This window comes from Acinonyx jubatus, chromosome D2 (genome assembly GCF_027475565.1).
Source record: "Acinonyx jubatus isolate Ajub_Pintada_27869175 chromosome D2, VMU_Ajub_asm_v1.0, whole genome shotgun sequence".
Lineage (NCBI taxonomy): Eukaryota > Metazoa > Chordata > Mammalia > Carnivora > Felidae > Acinonyx > Acinonyx jubatus.
Window position 1 is genome coordinate 30,558,136 of NC_069393.1, and position 22,202 is coordinate 30,580,337.

The following is a 22,202-nucleotide window of genomic DNA, read 5'->3' on the forward strand; positions in this document are numbered from 1 at the left end:
AGCAGGAGCTCAGAGCCACAGGCGACCATGACACTGTAGATCCTCAGCGCCTCCCATATCTCCGCGCCCCGGCTTTCCAGGGAATCTGCAGAAATCCCAAGGCTCACGCTGGACTCCCCAGAGGGTCAAAGGCCATCTTCTCTAGATCGTAAAGGGGAGCGAAACCCCAGCTGGGTCACATTTCCGCCACGTCCCCTCCTTGATCTTGCCGACCACCGTTTTTGTTAACGGCTCACGCTTTTTGCATTGCAGCCACAACCTTTGGTGAGGGTTGCTGTCCGCAAGGCAGTAGAGCACAGCGGGGAAGAGCAGGGGTTCCCGAGCCAGACGTGCTGGATTTGGGTCCTGGATCCGCCACTTACAGTGTGGATTTGGACAGATGGTTTGAGCCCTGATTTATTCATCTAGCAAATGGGAGCGATGATATTAGGAGAGCTCCTGGGAGAAGCAAATATGGCACCTCATGTGAACTATGTAGAACGGCTCACACAGTGCTCACCACGATCTATTGTCTAGAGCCCGCCCCCACAGAGCCTGGTAGAACTCAACCGTTGATACTGATGGAGGTATTGGTATTACTTTATGGAGGGCTGTGGGTTCTTGACCTCCGCTCTGACCTACCCAGAGTCCTGTGTGTGTTGGCTCAGGAAGGACAGAGCCTCGTTCTCAGGCTGCCTTTCAGCTCTCAGGAACACAGAACCAGCTGAGCCCCGCGTGAGTGATTCCACTTGGGCGTTCTTCAAGGGAGTGGGGCACAGACCTACTACCAAGAGTAGGCATGGAATTGTCTTCTTAAAGGGAAGGCAGGTTTTTAATAGGCTCCCTGTGATAGGAAAGTCGGGGTTGCTGTTGAGGCCGTAGGGCTGGGAACAACCTTGAACCTGGGGGCTGCTCTTGAGCAGGGCGGGCAAAGTGGCTCGGACTCCTCAGCATTCTGCCTCTGGCTTTGACGGTTTCTCTGCTGCGTTCTGGCTTGAGTGCATTCGGAGGACTTGGGCTTTCCCGACATACTCTGGGAGAAGGGAAGACATCGGTCAGGAGAGGACAGGGAGGGGACAGGCCCCAACTTGGGAGCTGCTCGGGAGACCCAGGTGGACCAAGATGTGGGTCAAGCCCCGCTTCTGCTCTGGGCTCCGCTGGTGACTCGGGAGGGGCCGACTCCCCTCCCTGAGCTTCACCACTGCCTCTTCTGTCTACACCCAGGGAACAAATACCCAAGGAGTGCCTACTCTGTGCCAAACACTCAGTCGGGCCCTTGGGACCCCTTACAGTCTAGTGAGGGAGAATCGTGTACGTGCTGGGTATCTGTCCTCTTCTCTCCCCCTGCCCTGGCCTAAGGCACCAGAACCATGTAGCAGCCTCCTCCCCGGTCTCCCCTCATCCCCGCCTGCCCCCAACAGTCCATTTTCTACTCAGCAGACAGAGGGGTCCCCCATGCCCTGCATCTAACCCTCCAGTGCACGCCTATGCCCTCTGCATGAGACCATGGGCCGGCCCTGCCCACCTGGCCCATTTCCCTTCTTACTACTGTCCTGCCCCACAAGGCCCTGGCTACCCTGTCCTGCTTATGCCTGCTCGTGCTCTCATGCACACACCAGGCAGGTGAGGGCCCTACTTCTGGGCTCTCCCCAGACCTGGACAGGGCTGGATCCTGCCTGTCGTTCAGCCCAAGGAGCCCTCCCCTGACCCTGCCAGTCCTTCTTACTGTCCCTCATTTTACCCTGCTTTATTTTCCTCTGGCACCTGTCCCCTCAGGTGTTTTTATTTGTTGTCTGCACTCCTCCTCACGGGGCTAGAAGTTCTATAGCAGCAGGAACTTGTCTGGAATCTTCCCCAGAGCCCCGCTCACAGCCGCTAAGCAAGCCTCTCTCAAATGAATGAGTGAATAGATGAATGGGTGGAATGGGCAGCTTCCCTAGGACAGGGACTCATCTCTGGGGTCCTTGACCTCCCCCCCCCCCCACCCGAGGAGTACAGCCAGGGTGGGCCTCGGGGAGTCCCCAGGATGATCCGCTGCGTGGAATCTTACCCGGTTTGTCGCCTTTGGGTAGAGGCGGTGTCTTCGTCTTCTTCAAGGATTGGCTATAACCGACACAAAGACAAATCTGGGAAGGCGAGGCCTGAGCCCTCTGCTGCAGAGTCGAGGCAGGGAAGTGCTCCAGGGAGACGCAAGAGCCACCCCTCCTGGAGAGCCCCAAAGTATCTGTCCCTGGCTGGCACCACCCAAGTGGGACCCCGACAGACAACTGTGACTCCATTGCCTGCTGTGGCCCCAAGGAGCCAAGGCCCTTCTGCCCCAGGAGCGGTAAGGGAGGCCCCCGCACCAGCCCACCCCAGCCCTCGCTTGGTCCCTGCTTCCTCGCAGAGAGGAAGCCTTCCCCCGTGAGTGGAGAACACAGAATTTCTGCTGCCCTGATAGAGGACTTCAGCTTTGCACCAAAGCAAACCTTTTTATGAGCCCAGTGTAATTTTCTTCCCTAGGGGTCTGGGAGAGGGGTTTTGAGACGTGAAACAGAGGCCACCAGATGGGCGGTGGCTTGCCCCAGGTCATAGTGAAGCCTGCCTTCCTTCTGTGCCTCCCCTGGTCTCTCAAAGTGGAAAAGAGCACCCCGTTCCGGGCCAGAGCAAGAATCCAGGCCTTCTGGTTAATGAGCACAAACACCTGCCTCCTTCCCCCCCCTGCCCATGCTGCAGCCACCCCACACATGTCCCCTGGAGCGAGCACGTTCCTGCCTTCCCTTCCTGACTGCCCCCACGCTCTCATCTGCTCCTGCAAATCCTCCCTACCCCCGTAGTGTTCCCCAAGCTCTATCAGAAAAGCTCCGGAGATTGTCAAAATCACACATCCCCTGGTTCGTCCCTGACCTGCTGTGTTGGAATCTCTAGGTATTCGCATTTTTAACAAGGTCTCCGGCAAATCTGCGTGCGGCTGGGCTCAGAAGCTAGACCAGCCCAAGGCCGAATCAACTGTTCCGGAGCCTTAGGTCTCTCATCTGTAAAATGCAGGTGGTTGTATGGACCACAAACGTGTAAACTGTCTGTGTGGACGTGCCAGGCAGGCACGGTGGGCACCCGCTATTGCTAGTTCCGTTGCTGACGCCCAGGCCCTCCTCACCTGCTTCGTGAGGGCTTCCCTTTCCCGGTCTCCTCCAGCTATCCAAGGTGCTTAACCCCGGCATTAAGGTATTTCTACTTGCCTGTGTTAGCTTTCCTCCTCTACTTGTCTTCTCAAAGACCAAGAGCATCTGGAGGGGTAGATGCGGCTTCTCCAGCCCTGCCTTGTTTATAGCTGACACAGGTCATGCCTTGGGCATCCCCCACAGCCAGCCGCCAAGGTCCGGTCTGGCAGAGGGGCCTTCATGCAGCACCGGCTGGACTGGAGGGTCCCTGAGGAAGGGCCCGGGCCCGCTCCCGCTCCCGCTCCCCCAGCATCGGCTCCGGCAGCCCAGGCGGTGGCCAGCGCCAGGATGCCTTTTCTGGACCACCTTGGCCTCACCTGGGAGGACAGGAGGCTGAATGCGAGGGAACGGTTCTGGGAACTGCGGGGAGGGGTCCAAAGCTCACCTGCAGGGTGGCTGTTTCCTCTCTTGAGATGGCTCTTGGCCTTCCTGGAGCTGATCCAGAAGTTTTTCTACTGAGATGGAGTCTAGGGGCTGAGGAAGGAGCTGCGCCACCGCTGTCTGCAGGAGCCCCAGGGCCAAATCTTTCTCTGCAAGCACAGCCAGGGGGCCCAGTCCTCAGTGGCTACACCCACCCTGTCCTGTCCCCACAAGGGACGGGCTGGAAGAGGGGCCTCCAGCTCTCCTGCCCAGCCTGGCCCAGGCAGCTTTCTGCCTCCAGCTCCCTCTTCTGTCGTGGCCCCTGTGGGCACGCGCCCCCCCCCCCCCCCCCCCCCCCCGCCTTCTGTCACTACTCTCTCATTTGTGTACACCTTGTTCTTGGCCCCCTCTGGCCCGCCCACCAGCCCACCCACCGGCCCACCGGTCTTGCCTCCTCCCCTGCCTTCTGCCTTCTGCCCCTCCCCCGCCCCGCCTCCCCTCTCTCTCTGCTCGGCCCCTGCTCGGACTTCCGGCCCGTGTCCCATTGTGCGCGCGCGCACGTCATTCCCGTGTTCGCGAGCATGCGCCTGTGTGCTTATGTACACGTGTTGCGTCTGTGTGTGCGTCGTGTGCCCCACGGCGGTGGGTGAGGGCGTGTGTCTGCTGAGTACACCTTTGGACCCCTCCCTCCCAGGTGCCATGGCCAGTGGTCAGCGCAGAGGCGCCTCCGAGAAGCAGGGTCGGGGCAATCCCGCCGAGGACGGAGGAGGAGGGTGCAGGGGCGTGGTGCAGCTGGGAAAGGTTAGTTTGGGGCTCCAGAAAAGGAGAGGGGGCCCAGGCGGAAGGCCCTGGGCGGGAGCCGAATGACACCCAAGTCCTGCAGAAGCAGAGAACAAGGCCCTCCACTTCGAGAAAGGCGTGGGCACGGGCTGCGTCCTCACCCTTCGGGGGAGCGTATAATAGCCAGAACTGGATAGCGCTCAAGGAGTCTGTCTGCAGGATTTGGCAGAGGAGCTCCAGGATCTGTGGGCAGGAGAACAGGCCTTGGGTCAGGGTGCCTGGATGGCACGTGCCAGCCGGCAGCACAGACCCCCCTCCCGCTCCCACAGCCACACGCTTGGCTAAAATGGTCCCCGCGATGGACCCTGCCCCGCCCCCCCCAATAGTCCCCTTCCTTGTGACTTCGCACTTTATGGAGTGCTTTCTCTCCCGCCAGTCCTGGAGGGAGATTCCTAACCTCCTCACTGGCCAGATGAGGAATCTGAGGCCTTGAAAGGACACCTAGCAGGGAGAGTGTGGCAGAACGCAGCCTCTGAATCAGGTACGTGGGCCCCTCATTTGTGAAGCCTGCGTGGGCTGATTTTACCCCCAAAGTCCCTCACTGGGGAGGCAAAGGCAGAGCTGGCCAGTCAGCTCCTCGGAGACGCACCGAATCCTTGGTGTGGGGGTTTCAGGGACCACACAAGCCTCCCCGCCCTGGAGTTCCCAGGGTCTGGAGATGCCAGCAAAGAGGTGGGGTGATCCCAATGGGCGGGCTGAGGGCCAGGGCTGGCTGATGCCGCAGATCGCCCAGCGTGGGGCTCCATCCCGCGGAGCAGCGTGCACACTTCGCTGTCAGCCGGTTCCTCAGCCTCTGGCACCTTTGCCACTTCGGGGCCCTCTTTCCCCCGTGTTCTCCAGTCACGGGTCATCGGGGGAAGATCCAGCTCTGTGTCAGATGGGCTAAGGGGGCGGCTGTGCCTATGGTCGGCCGGAGTTGGGGCCTGCGGTGGGAGGTGGAGCCCCTGCAGTCCTGGGAAAGTGGGGTCCCCTTAGTGCTTGGCGGTCAGTCTTCCCATGACCTGAAGGGGCCCCGTCAGTCCCCAGCAGGTCGGCCTCATTCTTGGCAGAGTGGGAACTAGGCCAAGGCTCTTCCCAGGCCTATGCCTGCTAGGGTGCCCCCTTATCCCCAGATACCCGCCTGCTGTCGTGACCCCCACCCTGGGTGTGCCCCTGGGCCCTTCTCCGTTCTCCGCATCCAACTTACCTGCCCTGTGCCCCCTCCCCACAGGACCTGAGAACCTAATTCCAGGCAAGATGAGGCCGCCCTATGGTGGAGAAAGTACTGCTCTAGTCCCAGCTATGCTGCTCCCTCTCTGGGGACCTGGGCCACAGAATGTCACCTGGCAGGGCCTTAGCCTCCCTATCCGTGGAACGGGGATCCTGGGCCCTGTCTGCTCTATCCACTTCACGGGACTGTTGTAAGTCTCCAAAGGGACCGCGTGCTCGGAAGTGCTGATCACAGGGAGGGTGTCGAGATGCTGGCTCAGTGTCTAACCTTTCCTGGAGAATACGTATGCGTTGTCACAGGGGACCCTCAAGTCGCCTCAGCCCAGCGGAATCAGTTACGGACTCATGCCAGGCCTCGATGGGAAACTTGCACGCGGAGGAGGTGGGTTTCTGCTTCATGTGGTACAGACCAAACCCCCCAGAGTGTGTGGGGACCGGGCTGGGACTGGCCTTGCAGCCTGCAGGCTGCAGCACACCAGGGCGTGGGCTGGGGACACGGCCGGCAGGACCCTGCTCTCCACACGTGTCACTCCCTCCCTGAACTCATCCAGTGCCACGGCTGGAGCAGCCCCTCGAGACCTGTTCCTGCTCCCAGCTTGGGTAGATCCTGGCACTAAAGCCCCGAGGGGAAAGGCCTTCAAAGAGGGTGGGTAGGGAAGGCTCACACAGAAACCTGGAGGCGGCAGGGGATTGGATCCAGGCTCCTGACTCCCAGGTCTCACAGCCTCGGGTACAAGCGTCCCTGGGAGAGGCCGCACTCGAAAGCAGTTTGTAAGCACCTCATTGGGATTACTATGAGCCTGGGAGCAGCAACCACCACGTTCTGAGCCCTCAAGATGAGGCCTCGGTTGGGCCTGTGGCCCCCAGCCTTCCCAGGGCCTCACCAGCAGCTCCTGATCCGGCAGCTTGAAGGTCTGGACTCCTCCATCTTTACCAGAGGGATAAATCCGTGGGTCCTGGTGGGAGTGACGGTGGCCAATGGCTCTGGTGCCAGTGGGGATGAGCCTGCCGGTCTCAGCTGAGTATTTTGCTCCCTGCTCCCGCGGAGGCTCCTCCTTCTGCTGGGAGCAAAGTAGCTAGAGACTCCAGGCAGTGAGAGACAGAGAGAGAGAGAGAGAGAAAGAGAGAGAGAGAGAGAGAGAGAGGCTCAAGGAAGAAGCCAGAGCAGAAGAGAAGGAGGCCCAGTCACACCTCCAGGGCACCATCACCTCCTGGAATCCCAGCGTCACAGCGTTGCAGGGACCTGGGAGGATGACCAGGCCAGCCCCACCCTGTTCTGGACCCCTCTCCCCAGCCAGGAGCCCATCAGTTAAAGCCAAAGTTCTTCTTCCTGGAATTTCTTGAATGCTGGAGCCCCTGGTGGTCCTCTAAAGTCCTCATACTTCCTCCTGGGTAGACCCTCCCTGCCCAACCCCCCCAAGCCCATCAGAGATTTGAAAGCAGTATCCTGGGCCAAGGCCCCCGTCGCCTACCTTAATACCTAGCTCAGCTGCCCCCAGGTCTTTCCCCCAGAGCTTGGCATCCTTTCTTTGCCCTGGGAAAACCCTTCTGAGCCAGGCCTGTGGGTACAAGGCCTGGGACCTCCTACCCCTGCAACCCCAGTTGAGACTGGTAGTATCTTTCTTCCCATTTTAAAGGTAGGAAAAGTGAGACCCAGACAGTTTAGCTGAGTTGCAGTGAGCACTGCAGTGAGTTAGCTGCAAAGCAGGGATGAGAACTCTGCTGCCCAAGACAAGGGCAGGGGGTGCCTGGGTGACTCAGTCGGTTGCTTTCAGCTCAGGTCATGATCTCATGGTTCGTGAGACTGCGCCCCATGTTAGGCTCTGCGCTGGTGGTATGGAGCCTGCTTGGGATTCTCTTCCTCCCTCTCTCTCTGCCCCTTCCACGCTGTTGTGCTCTCTCTCTCTCAAAATAAATAAATAAACATTAAAAAAAAAAAAAAAAAAGACAAGGGCAGGACCAGACTCTGTCCCCAAGGGCCAGGCCTGTCCTAAGTCCAATTCCAACTACCTTCAAGCTGCCTCCCAATTGCCTTTACTGGCTTACCAGCAAATAGCACCCGTGAGGCCACCCCATCCTGTTTGAAATCCTTCGGTGGTCCTCCGCTCCTTAGGAGATCTGACACTCCACTAAGTTGAGAAACTAAGAACAAACGCCTCTTCTGGCCCACATTCAAAGTCGGCCCCTTCCCACCCTCCCCCCGATGGCTGCCCACTTCAATTCCCTGGACCTCAGCCCCAGTCTCTAAAGATGTCCTGCATTTCCCAGCTTCTGAGCGTTTGAGCCGCCTGCCCCCACGAGGAATGCCTCCCCTGTCGAGTTCTAAACATCCCACCTCTGTTATGAACCCTTCTTAGACTTCTCCACCTAGCCACGATGGACCCTCCCCCTTCCGCTGGTGCCACGCAGCCCCTCCTCCCGGGCCAACAGAGCGCCCCTCGTGAGCGCTGTCTCTGCACCCCATTAGGTGGAATCCACTCAGGAGGGATTCCAAGGGACAGCCCCGTCGCACCCCTTCCCAGACAGCTCCTGTGTTCCGCACCCACCTCTTTGCTCTTCAGCTCGTTCTCGGTGAAGACGGCCACCCGAGAAGCCAGGTTCTTCAGTTCCTTCTTCCAGGCCTCTGGGACGAGGGGACAAGACGTTGCCAGCTGATACCCGGGGTCCTTTTCTTTGCCCTCCCTGCGGCACCCGGCACTGGGAGGGCTGTGGGGGGTGGGAAGAGCCTGCTCACCTCCCCAGCCTTCTGCCCCGTGTCCTACAGGGAGAGGGGGAGGCGGTGCCCTTGAGGGAAGGAGCAGCAATGCCCCCCCATTGGTAGGTGAGTGCGGTCGCTCCCGGAGGGGGCTGAAGTTCATATCCCAGCCTGTGGCTTCACCGGGGAGGTGCTGGAGATGCTTGGCTACAGGGGCCGAGATGCCTGTGGCTTAATCTAGCTTTGCCTCTTTTAGGAGCCGGAGGCTGGCACCGAGGTTGGCTCAGTTGCTATGCTGTGCCAGTCACTCAGATACTGGACTGTTCCTGGCGAAGCCTCCCAAGCCTCTCTGCGCTGCAGGGCTGTCCTGGTTCCTCATCCTTGGGGGCTCTCCCCACCCCCACCCCCGCCGGCGGGCTTTCCCTTGGCCCTTCCAGAAGGGTCAGACTGGGCAGGGCAGGGCAGGGGCCTCCGGAAAGCTTTTGCTCCAGCCCCGTCTCTGTTTGGATGGCTCTCACTGACTGGTCCCTGAACATACAAGCTGCTCAATATTTCCAATATCATTCCTGCCTGTAGCTGTCAATCACGTGACTATCTGCCCGTCCTCTGTGATAACGCCTCAAACACCTCAAATCTGAGTAGGGGCCACATTTCTGAGGACCTGGGCAGTGGGGAACAACGCAGATTCTGCTGTCTGAGGAAATGTGGAAAACTCTAGGGTGCCCCACGGAACCCCACTGACCTAAGAGCATTGGTCCTTTCCTTCCCAGGCACCTGCCGAAGTACCCACCATAAGGAAGCCAGGGGTCCCGATTGGACTGCGGGTCTCCGATGGGGACAGGGATGGTGGGCATCGCCATCAGACAGCGGGATAAGAGTGTGGCTTGAGGCAAGGGGGCCAGAGAGAACTTGTCTCTGACGACACAGACGGGCTTCCCGGTGAAATCTGTGAAGGGTTAGAGGCTGTGGGAAGGAGGGCCTGGGCCTTACCTCTGATTATCTCTAGAGCAGGGCCACTAACTCTTCCGCTGCTACCTCCTTGGTCTACACTGCCATCAGGCAGGCCAAGAGAGTCACTCCTGTCACTTCTTTGTCTTCAACCTTCCAGTGGCTCCCACTGACTCAGTGAGATGGTTTAATGGTAACTGGGGTGACCTCTAAGGCCCACACAATCTGGACCACCCCCCCACCTCCTTTCTGGTGTATCTCCCTTCTATCCCTCCTTACTCTGTTCCAGCTGCACTGGCTTCCTTGCTGTTCCTCCAGCAGAACCAGGATACCTGCCTCAGGGCCTTTGCACTTGCTGTTCCCTGCTGGGACGTTCTTCCCCCAATATCCACATGGTTCACGCCCTCTCTGCTTTAGTTCTTTGCTCAAATCCCGTGCTATTAATCAGGTCTCCTCCCCTCTAGAGCCTTGGCTTACCACACTCTGACACTTGTCTTTATCCTATCCTTCCCCGTCAGAGTCAGCTCCATGGGGCAGGGACTGTCTTATCCTGCTGTATCCCCGGGGCCTAAAAAAAGTGCCTGACCCAGAGTTCCCACTGAATAAGATGCCTGATGAATGGATGGCTAAGTGGATGAATTGGCCTGCATTAGAGAACAGAGTACAGTTCCGGGGCCGAACATCCATCCGTTTCTCTGATTTTTAAAATGGCAGAATCGGCAATGAGGGAAATCCTGTAGGGCTACACAGTCTGCCCTTGAAGTCTGCCCCACAAGTCCAGTCTTCCCTTGACCAAGTGCTTGCCAGTGGCCAGGCAGCTCTGTGACCCAAATCTCCATCCTCTCTGGGCCTCAGCTCCGACACAGGGGCTGCGTCCTCCCTTTCCAGTTCTCAAGACTGGCCCACCACCTTCAGCCAGGCCCTGACCTCCCCCAGGCCTACCTTGGATGTGGGTCACGTGTTGTGGGTGGGGGTGGTGCCGGGAGAAGAAGGAGTGGTGGCTGAGGCGGCCAAAGCGGTAGGCCCCAGGGCTTTGGGGCTTGGGGGTCCTCAGCGCCGCTTGGATCAGCTGGAAATCCACGATCCCTGGGATCATCAGTTCTTTCCGTGGTCTGCCGTGCCCGTGGCTCCTTGGGCTGTGCCCTAACTTCTTTTCAGGCTTCAGCTGAGCCCTTGGACTGAAGGAGAAGGTCAAGGAGAAGCTAATGGAGCCTCCTGGCTGCAGTGCCCACCCAAGCTCAGAGCTCAGTGCTTATATGGAGTCTGGTCCCGAGACATGCTGAAGTCGCTTTCTGGGATTTCACTTCCACCCCCATGGCACCCAAAGCCAGGCCTCCCCCGGGGTCCTTTCCCAACTGGCACAATCCAGTCCCAGGGAGCCTTCTGTCTTCCTAAGGTGCTTTCACAGGGAGCTAGGATCTACTTGAGAAAACCCAGATGAATCTCCCAAGATCTCCGTTTTCTCCCGGAAACCATCTCTAAAGCCGGAAAAAGGACATAGACCCACCTACTCATCCAAATACGTGGGTTGGAGCAAAGGTGCATCATATACACCTCCAGGGGCAGGGGGCAGACAAAGTAGTTGGCCTCTCCCCAAGCCAACTACTGGCAGCCCAGGAGAAGCCAGCTATAGGCAACACCCCCCCCCCAGCCCCCCACCCCACCCCCACCCCGTCCCTGTACCCTCCGGGCAGACTTGGCCCAGACTCAGCGTCCAAGGGCCAAAGCTGGAACAACAAGGCCAGACCACGTCAGCAAGTCCTTTGCGGTGGGGGCCGCTCCCAGGAGATGCCGAGCTGACGGGGCAGCTATCAGAGTCGCAACGCTTCGGGGAAGCGTCAAGCTCTTGCTTGGCTTCGCTTGGCTTCTCAGGTTGTCTGTCCTCCACCCTGCACCCCTTCCCTCTCCTGACGATGCTGGGCCCTGCCTCTGGAGGAGGAGCTCGAGGTCAGTCCAGCAAGGATCCAAAGGGGGGTTGCTCTCCGCCTGGGGCCTGGTGAGACCACCTGCCTTCTCGCTGTCTGCAGTCCCTTCTCCCGGTGGCCCTGGCTGAAGGGAGTCCCTCTGGAGAAGAGACGGACTCTGGATATGCTAAGCAAGACGCTCTGCCCCGGGACCCTCTGAGGATTTCGCTGACCAGGCCCCTGAGTTTTCGGTGCCGTCCTCCATCGGCCTCTAAGGGATCTGGGACTTAAAGAAATAAAGCAAACCTTCTCTGAAAGGTGCAGTTACTTGGTCTCTCCTACCCCAACTGACAGAGGGAGTCACCCCAGGAATTCTTGCACTCGGTGCCTCTACCCCCTGCCACCGTGTCCTTTCCCTCCCCAGGGAGGGACCCAGTCTGGGACCTGTGCTAACTCAGGCCTGAGAACCCACGGGGGGGTGGGGGGGGGGGCTGGCGGATGGCAGCAGAGGGTGAGGGAAGGACTGCGTCTCTTGGCCCCTGGGTCAGGTGAGTGCCCCAGGCCACGCCTGCCCCCCCTGCCCCACCCCCCCCCCCCACGCCTTTGGTCAGCAGGGCAGGCGCTTGGGGTCCTACCTCATCAGTGGATGTTCAGCCAACGGGGTCTTCGCCTCTGTAGCCATCGTAGGCTTTCTAATGGATAAAGGCCGGCGCACTTAACCCTAGCGTTGAAGTTGGATAACAGGAACTCTCACAGACTGGCGGTTCCTGGAGTTGTAAACCGGCGCAGACCCTTGGGGGAGAGGAATGGACAGCATCTCATAAAACCGAATACTTGCGTGTGCCGTACTGCTCAGCAATTCCCTTCCTAGACATTCAGCCAAGAGAAGGGCAACCGGGGCCGTTTGTGAGACTGTTCAGACTAACATTGTTCAAATTGGCAAACACCAAACGTCCCATGGCGGAAGAATGGAGCTGTGCTCTGTGTGGTCAGCTGAACATCACCTTGCAGTGAAAACGAACCACAGCCACACGGAATGACATGGGTGAATCTCACAAATACCATTGCAAAGTCAAGGCAGGCAAGTCCCAGAAAACCTTACGGCCCGAGATCCTTTTTCAAAATGAAGTATAAAGGCAAGCAAAAGTCTCACCCATGTGATCAAATGAGGGGAAAAAGGCAAGAAAATGCTGACTGCGGTGATTCAGCTAGTGGCTATTTCCGAGGGAGGTTGGGGGGGGGGGGTGTTGAAATGGGGAGGGAGTACATAAGGTGTGTTGATGATGATATTCTCGTTCTTGGTTTGAGAGGCGCATTTGCTGGTGCCCATTATAATATGAAATAAACTAAATCAGTGGAGTGGATGAAGGATGATAGTTGTTGAGGAATTGTGATCAGTTTAAAAATCTATAGATCTGAATATAGCTATACAGCTATGCATATACACTTACATTTACGTTTACATAGATGTATCTATTTATCTGTCCCCAAAGTGCAGGGATTGCGGGTGCTAGGAAGGGGGCTGGGACAGGAAGTCAGTGCATTCTGAAAATTAACTCTTGGTCACAAGATCTGCAAGGGACTCCAGAAATCCCCAGGGCCAAACGCTTATCAGGCTAGGGTGGAACTGGGCAGGGGGCAGCACTGCCTGAGACTGGGGAAGGAGAGACTTGAGGTCCCAGAGCAAGGACCCAAACATCCTGACTTGACGCCTTTAAGGAGAAAAACAGTTGGCAGAACTTCCTTGGAGGGAAGCTGTGGATGTTCTCGATGATGGTTCTGCGATCTAGAGCACTTACATGCTGCAGGTTTGAGAACAGGCCATTTGGAAGCCCCAAACCCATCTGCCTACAGGAGAAAGTACTTGTTAGAACGGGGACTTTCGAACGCTCTTGACTGCGCTCATCGTGAGAAACTCATTGTTACATTGTGACCTGATTCACATGCGCGTGTGCACACGCTTTTGTGTATGTGAAATTGAAGCAGGAACATCCCGAAGCAACACTTATCCTTGCTACATCTGATGCACAGTGATATTTTCATCTCACTTTTTGTTTTTATTTTGTAAATGTTAGCTGTGACCCATTAAATTGATTTTATAAGCCACTGATGGGTCACAACCCACAGCTGCTGTGGAAAGGTCACCAGGGACTCGAGCAGGCCAGGCCTGCTTTTCCAGAGCGGGATGGGACGGGCCCCACTGTGTCTGCCTCTGCCCTCGCTTCCCTCTCTGCCTGGGGCCCCAACCAGCTGAGTCCAAGGGGTCTGAATGCTCACACCAAGCCTGAGACCGAACATCCCTTTCCTGTCTCAGCTCCGCCTGGGCCCCTGTCTGGCTCTGGCGTCCACTTCCTCCCCTGGAGAGATCCGTGGACTCACCGAGGTAAGTGTCTGCTACAGCATGTGGGTGAGAAGTCCCTGGTGCCTGAGCAGAAAGGAGCAAGAGGGCACATCAACAGGGAAGCTCGGCTGATTCTGCGGGCAAGCCTGTCGGGCTTTGTGACTATGTGAGCCAGTGGTTGCTAGGTTACCCCTTCCCCACAACTCCAGAACCAAGCTCCCCAGCGCCCCTCTCCTCACCACCCCAGCTCCTCTTACCCCTCCAAGTTCCCTTTCCTCCTGGCACTGTGTTTTCAGTGGGGGCCCAGGGAGACGATGAGAGTCTGGGGTTGCTTTCAGCCAGCAAGCAGCAGAGAGGGTTGATGGAGCTGGGGCCCTGCTCTGCCAGCCCGACCCGGTCTGATGCCACCATAGCGGGCTCTGCCTCCACACGTGCCGGGCGGTTTCTGGGGATTGACTGGCAACCAGCTGTCTCTTAGCCGGAGGGAAGGAGGCCGCCCAAGTGACCCAGAGCATCCCTCCAGCCCCGCTCTAGGCAGGATAGCTGGGTGGAAAGACTGGTCTTCAGTTGGGCTGGGGTTTTGACTGATTCTGTCAGACGTCCCACTTCTGTGTGATGTCAGATGTCCCACATCTGTGTGATGTCCCACCACAGTCGCCTGTGCTGCCGGGGACACAGAACCGTGGTAAGAAAGCTCGGTTCGAATACCGGTTGTGCTCTTTCTCAGCTGTGTGGCCTCAGACAGATTACCTGATGTCTCTGACCCGCGATTTCCCATATCTCTGAAATGGAGATGCTACTTCCACTCACTCTCATGGGATTGTCGGGAAGACTGAGTGACTCAATGCATACTGAAGTGTTTCCGACAGTGTTAGGCACTAAGTAAGAACTCCTACCTCCTTGCCTGTAAGGCGGGGTGGCCTTCCCCTAATAGCTTCCCGTGATTAGGGAAGCAATGCATCGAGGCTTATGCCTGGCACACAAGAGGTGCTCTAAAATGGTAGAAATAATACTCATTATGTCTTGATGGAGATAGGAATTTTTTCTGAGGGAGACAAAACACACGCGTGTGTGAGTGGGGCAGGGGCAGAGAGAGGGGGTCAGAGGATCTGAAGCGGGCTCCGCACAGACAGCAGAGAGCCCGATGCGGGGCCCGAACTCACGAACTGTGAGATCGTGACCTGAGCCAGAGGCAGATGCCTAACTGACTGAGCCACCCGGGCACCCCTAGGGATAGTATATAGGTGGGATGGGTCCTTAGTCTGAGGACTACCTTGGGTAATTCACTTGATTGCTCTGAGGCTCAACTTGGACGTCTGTAAAATGAGACGAGGCTATCCCTCAGTCTCTACGGGTGTGAGGAGATCAGACACTGTGGCAGGGGCAAACAGGTTCTGTAAACTAAGGGAAAGTACCTGATGCTGTGTCGTCTTCTTCCAAGGAAAAAAAGGAAGGAGGAAAGCTAGAGACAGACCCGACTCTTTCAAAAGTTCTGCCCCTCCCAGCTGAGGGTGCTGACCACTGGTGGGGTAGTCCCTGATCTGTTCCTTGCCCCCAGTGCTTCTCCATCCATACAGGTCATGATGGTCTCCTTGTAAGTATGGCTTTTCCGGGGCGTGTCTCTGCAGGAATGAGGGGACCCCTTTGAAACCATTCTGCAAGCCCCCTCTTCCACCCTCCTGGGAATCCTGGCTACTATTGCGATAAACAATACTGTGTTTGAAAAAAAGACAAAGCTTTCTTCCCTCCTGCCCAGCCCCTCCCTGCTGCTTCCAGCTCACTTGGGGGATCTAAAGCCCCCCTTCCCCTTCCACCCCTTCCATTGTATTCTTCAGGACCAAACACCAGGCCTGCAGGCAGATTGCAGCTGCCTGCTGTGGAGGGAATACCTCAGGGAATACACTGTTTGGTAAGGTTGTTACCAAACTTGCTTCTAGTCGCTTCTTTTTAGAGCATCCAACACAGGAAGGTCTGTCTGCCTGGAAATGCTTTGAAGTTTAGCCCTCCTGCCTGGATGCCTCAGTTATAAGAGGAGCAATATAACCTTTTATAGAGCACTTGCTATGTGCCAGGCCCTGTGCTCATCCTTTCAGATGGGTTATCTCAGTTAGCCCCATAGATGAGGACATTAATGATCAGAGAAGTCTTTAGTGACAGGTGTTACAAATGTTTATACGATTTCTGAAATTGCCACTTTGTTCTTTATAGCTTCTATTTCTTTGCTACAGCTTTCTATCCCCACCCGCCTTTATTGCAAATGTGTTTCTAAGTGCTCACTGAAACAATATTTTTTATCATGGCTGCTATAAAATCTTCATCGGATCATTCGAACATCTCTGTCATTTGGTGTTGGCTTCCGTTGTGTTTTGTGAGGAATTTCTCCAGAAATTTTCAAGTTTGGAGCATAGGCCGTACCTTTGCATTGTCTCCAGGAGGTATGGTGAGGCCTGCTTTTTCATTCCTGATATTGGACCGGATTTGTTCATTCTCTCTTTCTTTCTCTTTTGTTTTTCCTTGATCCATCCGGCCAAGGGTTATTATTTTTGTGAGTTTTTTTTTTCCTTAAAAAACTCCATTTTTTAGGGAGTTTCTTTGGGCCTTGTGTTCCTTTCTTTGGGCCTTGTGTTCCTTTTATAATTTCTTGATAGGGATACTTACATCATTGACCTTCGGTTTCCTTCTTTTCAAATCCATACTACATTTAAGGCCACAATAGCTGCATCCCACACATTTTTCAAGTTTGCAGGAGATGAATGCTGCCTTAGTTCGGCTTTAATTTGCATTTTCTCTAGTCAGATTGAGCATCTTTTCCTATGCCTAAATGCTATTTGGATACTTCTTTTGTGTGATTTCTGTTCATATCTTTTATCCACTTCTTCTGTTTGTTAGTCCTTATATGAATATATGCATTTATATATTAGAAGTTATCCCTTTGTAACATAAGTAAGAAAACATTTTTTTTCTGGTTCATTATTTTTCTTTTGACGTTGCCCAGGCCTTGAACTTAGTTTTGGATCCCTGTCCTGATGAGGGCTTACTCACTGACTTCTGGAGTTCAACCAGGAGAGCTCATTTTGACCCTTTCTGCTTTGTTGGGCTTTCATTTATTGCCACGTAAGGTCCACAGAACAGAGGCCACAAACACAGGCTCCAGAGACCCTTGGGCCTGCCATCTCCTGGCTATGTGATCTCAGATAAGTTTTGACAACCTCTAGACCTCAGGTTCCTCTTCTGTAATGTAAACATAATAATTCTGCCCCTTATGGGGCCGTTCAATCCCTAAATTAGATAATGCATCTATAATCACTCAGCACAGTGCCTGGCCCATAGTGAAGACTTGGGGCATGGTATTTTTTTTAGATTATTGTTTACCCAAATCATGTGAACATTTCATGAATAGCTGCTGGGTTACCCTAGTGCTGTCCCCCATCAGTGCGGGAGAAAGTCCCGGGGTCACATGCCTCCTGGCTCACCTGCTGTGTCTTTTCTGTTTTGTATGTGGAACTCTGGATTGTGGCCAGTCTCACTGGGTGCTTTGATGGCTGCCCTGAAAACGGAGAGTCGGCCAGGCTCTTGGGGTGCACCCACCATGGCATTGCCTGTGCCTCTGTTGTCTCCAAGTCCATGTGACTAGCCTTCTGGTGGTCTTTTAGAGCAGAGGGGAGGAGAGAAGGGGTGTAACTAAAGACCACACATGGTTCCCCTGGGATGATCAAAGTTACCTGGTTACCTGTCAGCTGAGCAGGACTCACAGCTCCGGAGCTGACAGGTATAGACTGGCCTAAGCCAGCGCTCAGGAAGGTCACCCAACTGGAAGAGCAGGCATCACAGAAGAGAAAAGAAGCCTGAGCCCTCTAGAGACATCTAAGGTCATGGAACCACACAAGCTTCCTATATTCATCCTTTTGCAAGCTAAGTGTCTCTCTGACTCCCACCCCAAGTTGTCCCCTCACACTCCCTTTTGACACCCAATAATTCATTCAATTACGTCTATTTCTTCGCCGCCGGGTCGGAGGCCAAATCTGCCTTGTTCATCGGCTCGCATAGGCCGCCACTCTGCACGGTGGTTACATGGGTGTGTTTGTTCTGTGTGGATTCATTGGGTTCCTGGTGCAATCCCTGGTCAGTAAATACTAGTTGAATAAATGAATGGATGAATCATGGAGCATAACGTAGTTATTCAGGCCATTCACCCACTACATGCCCGAATCCTTGCCTCAAGATTCCTACCAAATGTGTGCCAGAATTTGTCAATAAAACAGCTCTGGTGACAGAAAGCTCTCTACTGCTCGAGGCTCCCTGTTTATTTTGTGTAGTCCTGTTGGGCGGCAAAGCTCTTCTTTTTTTTTTTTTTTTTAACGTTTATTTATTTTTGAGACAGAGACAGAGCATGAATGGGGGAGGGGCAGAGAGAGAGGGAGACACAGAATCGGAAGTGTGCTCCAGGCTCTGAGCCATCAGCCCAGAGCCCGATGCGGGGCTCGAACCCACGGACTGTGAGATCGTGACCTGAGCTGAAGTCAGATGCTCACCCTACTGAGCCACCCAGGCGCCCCAGCAAAGCTCTTCTTAATACTGAGCTGAAATATATTTCCATGAGGCTTCCAGTTGGTATTCTTGTTCTTCCCTTAGGGTCTCATAAAGCAAATGTAGGTCTTCCTTGTGATCACAACCCTCCAGACAAATGAAGCTAGTGGACACATCTACCTCTTGTCCAGGCTAATTATAAAATCATTGACTAGATACCTATTGAGTACCTACAGCATGGAATGGACTAGAGCATACAAAGATGTCTTCAAGAGGTTATAGGTCTTGGGGGCACCTGGGTGGCTCAGTCGATTAAGCGTCCGTCTCTCGATTTCAGCTCAGGTCATGATCTCACGGTTCATGAGATCGAGCCCCGCATCTGGCCCCACACTGACAGCACAGAGCCTGCTTGAGATTCTCTCTCACCCCCTCTCTCTGCCCTCCCCCTGCTCATGCTCATGCATGTGCCACTTGCACACGCTCTCTGTCTCTCTCTCAAAATAAATAAACTTTAAAAAAAAATGGAGGCTACAGGTCTTGTGGGGAGTCAGGGAAGTGGAGATAGAATGTGGTAAGTGCTGGGGACAGTGGAGACACAGGGAAGGAGAACCCAAGCCCACCTAGGGGTCTTGGGGAAGGCTCCACGGAGGGATGGGTTATAGACAGTAGAGCAGGGAGGAGAGATGTTCCGAGAAGAGGAGAGCATGGGCAAAAGTCTGGGGATACGAGAGCCGGAGGCATGTCTCAGGAACTCTAAGTAGTTCCACACAGCTGATGAGACCAGAAGGCCCAGATTGGGCCAAACCGTTCAGTTTCCACCTGTTGTCCCAGAAAAGTTCATGTGTCCTCGGCCTCAAAAGTGTCCCGGGTTGGATGATAAGCTATGTGGGCACTCGATGTCTGGGAAATAAAGTCTCAGTGTGGGGTAGAAGTGAGGGAGATGACGGTGAAGAGAGAGGCAGAGACTGATCATAAGGGGCCTTGTGGGCCAAGTTCAAGAAAAGCATTCCGTTGACTGAACTTTGTATGGTGTCTTCCCTTTGAAGTCATCTTCTCCAGAGGTAAGCTAACTCGCAGATCAGTGCATCTATTGACAGATGATTATTGCGATGGGCTGCCATTTATGGAAGACTTACCGGGCAGGTGCTTTCCACACAGCCTGGGCTATGGCCCCGGCAGCCTTCGTGGACCCTTGTTCGCTCCTATATTGTAACTGATTCTCTGCCGGGAGACCTTGGTTTGGACTTGTTTTTTATGGTTGTAAGGTTGTGTTCTGAGACAACACTGGGAAATCCCCTCAGGGCTTTCTGTTCCCAGCTAGAAACTTTGTAAGGCTTCCCTGGAGGGGGCGAACTCCGGTGGAGAGTAGGCTTATTAGCGACAAACAACTCGCTTCAAAGGACTGGAATGATTTGTGTACTGGAGAGACTTGTAAGAATATTCGAATGAAATGAGCTTAATTGGGTCTACCATGATGCAATACCCAGGGAGCCTTGACTTAGATGTTTGAAGGGCAGCCAATGGACATAGTTTAAATTTTTGCAGTTCTTGAGATACACGAGGAGTGGACAGTCAGAGTGGGCATCTGAACTATGTCCGAGCGAGCGGTTTCTTTTGTAGCGCCTCCTGCGACATTCGGAAGTGGCAGGTGTTGCTGTATGCCCCCAAGGCTAAATGTAGCAGTCGCCCCAAGGATTAGCTTCAGGCTGCTTTTGGCCACCAGCCAGCAGTGGACCCGAGGGCTAGTGGGGGCTCCCCGTCTCCGACCATTGTTCTGACACTTGGCTCAGACGGGACATGAGGTTACTAGGAATGGATAGGTCACCCCGCCCTTCCCATGCTGCCCGTGTCAACCCACCGAAGTTTGAGTTGAGTTTGGGAATCTCACTGTATTAATTTGCTAGGGCTGCTGCACCACGGGACCAGAAACTGGGTGGCTTGAATGTCAGACCCTGTCTCGTAGTTCTGGAGACTTAGAAATCTGAGCTCAAGCTGTCAGCAGCACTGGTGCCTTCTGAGTGCTGGGAGGAAGAATCTGGCCCATGCCTCTCCCCTCGGCTAGTGGTCTGCTGGCAATCTTTGGTGTTCTTTGGGTTGGAAACGCATCATCTCGACCTCTGTCTCCATCTTCTTCGTGGCATTCTCCCTATGTGCGTGTCTGTGTCCAAATCTCCCCCTTTCGAAAGACCTCTGTCACACTGGCTTAGGGGCCCACCCTAGTCCAGTACGATCCCATCAGTCCAAGCACCCATCTTCTCTCTAGAAGAGAAGGTCATCTTCTCCAGGTACAATCTAACCTCACAGATAGATCGGTACATCTACTGATAGATGATTATTGCGATGGGCTGCCATTTATGGAAGACTTACCAGGTAAGTGCTTTCCACACAGCCTGGGCTATGGCCCCAGCAACCCTTGTCCTCCCCTGGAACTGACCAGCTCTACTCCTTGCCTAGATGAACGCAGAAGCCTTGGAACTAGTCTGTCCGTTTGCACCTGCAGCTAGCCATTCTCCACAGAGTGCAGAGGGACTGATTTAAGACCCAAATGTGATACAACCAGCCCCCTGATTAAAATGACTTCAGTGTCTGCTTGCTGATATTTGGATAAAGATAAAAGTGCTTCATCCTACGGGGCAGGAAGCTGAACATTCGCCCCCAGCCTCAGTTGCTTTCATTTAAAAAACAATCGAGGGGCGCCTGGGTGGCTCAGTCGGTTGAGCGGCTGACTTCGGCTCAGGTCGTGGACTCGCGGTCTGTGGGTTCGAGCCCCGCGTTGGGCTCTGTGCGGACAGCTCAGAGCCTGGAGCCTGCTTCGGATTCTGTGTCTCCCTCTGTCTCTGCGTCTCCTCTGCTCATGCTCTGTCTCTCTCTGTCTCAGAAATAAATCAACATTACATGCTGGAATTTTTTTTAGAATTGCATTAAATTTGTAGGTTAATATGGATATAATTACCATATTTTGACCTTGGAATATTACCACCAATAAATATTGTGTATCTGCCCATAAAAAAAAGAAAGAAAGAAACATTAAATTAAAAAAAATAATTAATTAAATAAAAATAAAAAACAATCGAATTGGCAACGCCCTGTTCCTTAGTAGAGGTGCTGAATACGGCTGTTGACTCCCTGAAGATTCATGAAGCTTGACTTTGATTTGTGGACTTGTGTGTCCATGGGGTATATTTCAATTAAAAGACAAAACTTCAAGACGTTTGGATAAGTTGCCCAATGTTCTGGGAGTTCCTCGGTCACATTCTCCTTTATAAAGGCCTTTTAGATCTCTTGACAACCACCATACAACTACAGATTCTGTCTCTCTCTCTCTCTCTCTCTCTCTCTCTCTCTCTCTCTCAGGGGGAGGAGAGCGGGAATTAACAAACCGGGGTGATTCAGCAAGATACATCGTGGTCACAAGATGAATTATGGAAATTGCAACAAGAGAAAACGACATGGTCCCTCAGCGTTTTTGAGCCCCTTTTGTCCGGAATTCATGCTGTTTCCTGTTACTAACGGAGAATAAAGAGTGATCTGTATGTTGCGTCTGTCTCCCCAGTGCCCAGAGGGGTCAGGAGTGTGCTTGGGTGTCAGCACCGCGCGTCCTTCCTGCGCTAGGGAGGGCGGCTTCTACGGAGCAACAGTCTTCCCGGCAGAACTTGGGCGAGCAGTGGGTTGTGGCCAGCTCCTCCGTGTCTGCCCCAAGGGACAGGGACTTCGAAATCGCTTGGGCACCTGGGAAAACAGGAAGAGCTCTCCACACAAGGCTGAAGGCGTCACTGGTAGTCTCTGACTGTGGCTTCTTTGGGGGCAGTGACCGGCCCTGTAACAGGGCTCTGTCTCTCCGGGTGCAAAAGGCACTACAGGAGTCCTAGCAAAGAGAAGAAAGTAACTGCTGACTCTAGCAGGCTCCCAGGACATCACGATTTTAACATTGAGAGATTTTACCAAAAAAGTCTGGATTCATAACTTACCTTGAAAAATGGAAACGTTGGGCCTATTCTCCCATTCTGCTTACAACTGCGGCGCCCATGACACCCTGCCTCATGCCCCACAGTTTCGGTTTCCCACACTCAGCTTTTATTTTATTTATTTATTTTCTTTGCTCCGTCCTGGGCACTTTCTACCGAACTGTTGTAGTTTACTTATTACATTTATTTGTCTGACTCCTTCCACTAGACTCTGAGTCATGCTAGGAAAGAGAT

General features: G+C 54.4%; 1 protein-coding gene and 2 long non-coding RNA genes across 9 annotated transcripts; 2 read left to right on the top strand and 1 right to left on the bottom strand.

Moving 5' to 3' along the window:
- Nucleotides 1–797: 797 nt before the first annotated feature.
- Nucleotides 798–13,648, bottom strand: TBATA (thymus, brain and testes associated). 7 transcript variants are annotated; one of them, XM_053207673.1, is made up of 12 exons: nucleotides 13,515–13,602; nucleotides 12,935–12,983; nucleotides 11,771–11,927; nucleotides 11,242–11,421; nucleotides 10,174–10,409; nucleotides 9,074–9,229; nucleotides 8,135–8,346; nucleotides 6,473–6,646; nucleotides 4,481–4,562; nucleotides 3,565–3,709; nucleotides 2,030–2,082; nucleotides 798–1,012 (listed from the first exon to the last, which is right to left on the bottom strand). In XM_053207673.1, the coding sequence occupies exons 3-12, from the start codon at nucleotides 11,815–11,817 to the stop codon at nucleotides 927–929; spliced, it is 1,371 nt and encodes a 456-aa protein (XP_053063648.1). In that variant the 5' UTR covers nucleotides 11,818–11,927; nucleotides 12,935–12,983; nucleotides 13,515–13,602; the 3' UTR covers nucleotides 798–926. The 7 variants fall into 7 exon arrangements, 6 of the variants coding, with proteins under 6 accessions (XP_053063648.1, XP_053063646.1, XP_014918920.1 ...); XM_053207671.1 differs by lacking the exon at nucleotides 12,935–12,983 and having other exon boundaries at nucleotides 13,515–13,648; XM_015063434.3 differs by lacking the exons at nucleotides 11,242–11,421; nucleotides 12,935–12,983 and having other exon boundaries at nucleotides 8,135–8,211; nucleotides 13,515–13,648.
- LOC128312695 (uncharacterized) lies at nucleotides 4,163–8,180 on the top strand. The gene is made up of 5 exons (XR_008292315.1): nucleotides 4,163–4,340; nucleotides 4,756–4,860; nucleotides 5,590–5,779; nucleotides 5,889–5,970; nucleotides 6,313–8,180. It is a non-coding gene; the product is annotated as an uncharacterized LOC128312695 (long non-coding RNA).
- Nucleotides 13,127–21,541, top strand: LOC128312696 (uncharacterized). The gene is made up of 2 exons (XR_008292316.1): nucleotides 13,127–14,093; nucleotides 21,364–21,541. It is a non-coding gene; the product is annotated as an uncharacterized LOC128312696 (long non-coding RNA).
- Nucleotides 21,542–22,202: the final 661 nt, after the last annotated feature.

What these genes read in the sequence shown, in the direction of transcription:
- TBATA (XM_053207671.1), bottom strand. Translation starts at nt 11,817, where the DNA reads ATGGCTACAGAGGCGAAGACCCCGTTGGCTGAACATCCACTGATGAG. An exon ending in ACACGTGACCCACATCCAAG is followed by an intron (nt 9,230 to 10,173) that starts GTAGGCCTGGGG and finishes AACCCTTCACAG; the next exon opens with ATTTCACCGGGAAGCCCGTC. An exon ending in ATTATACGCTCCCCCGAAGG is followed by an intron (nt 3,710 to 4,480) that starts GTGAGGACGCAG and finishes CTGTGCTTGCAG; the next exon opens with AGAAAGATTTGGCCCTGGGG.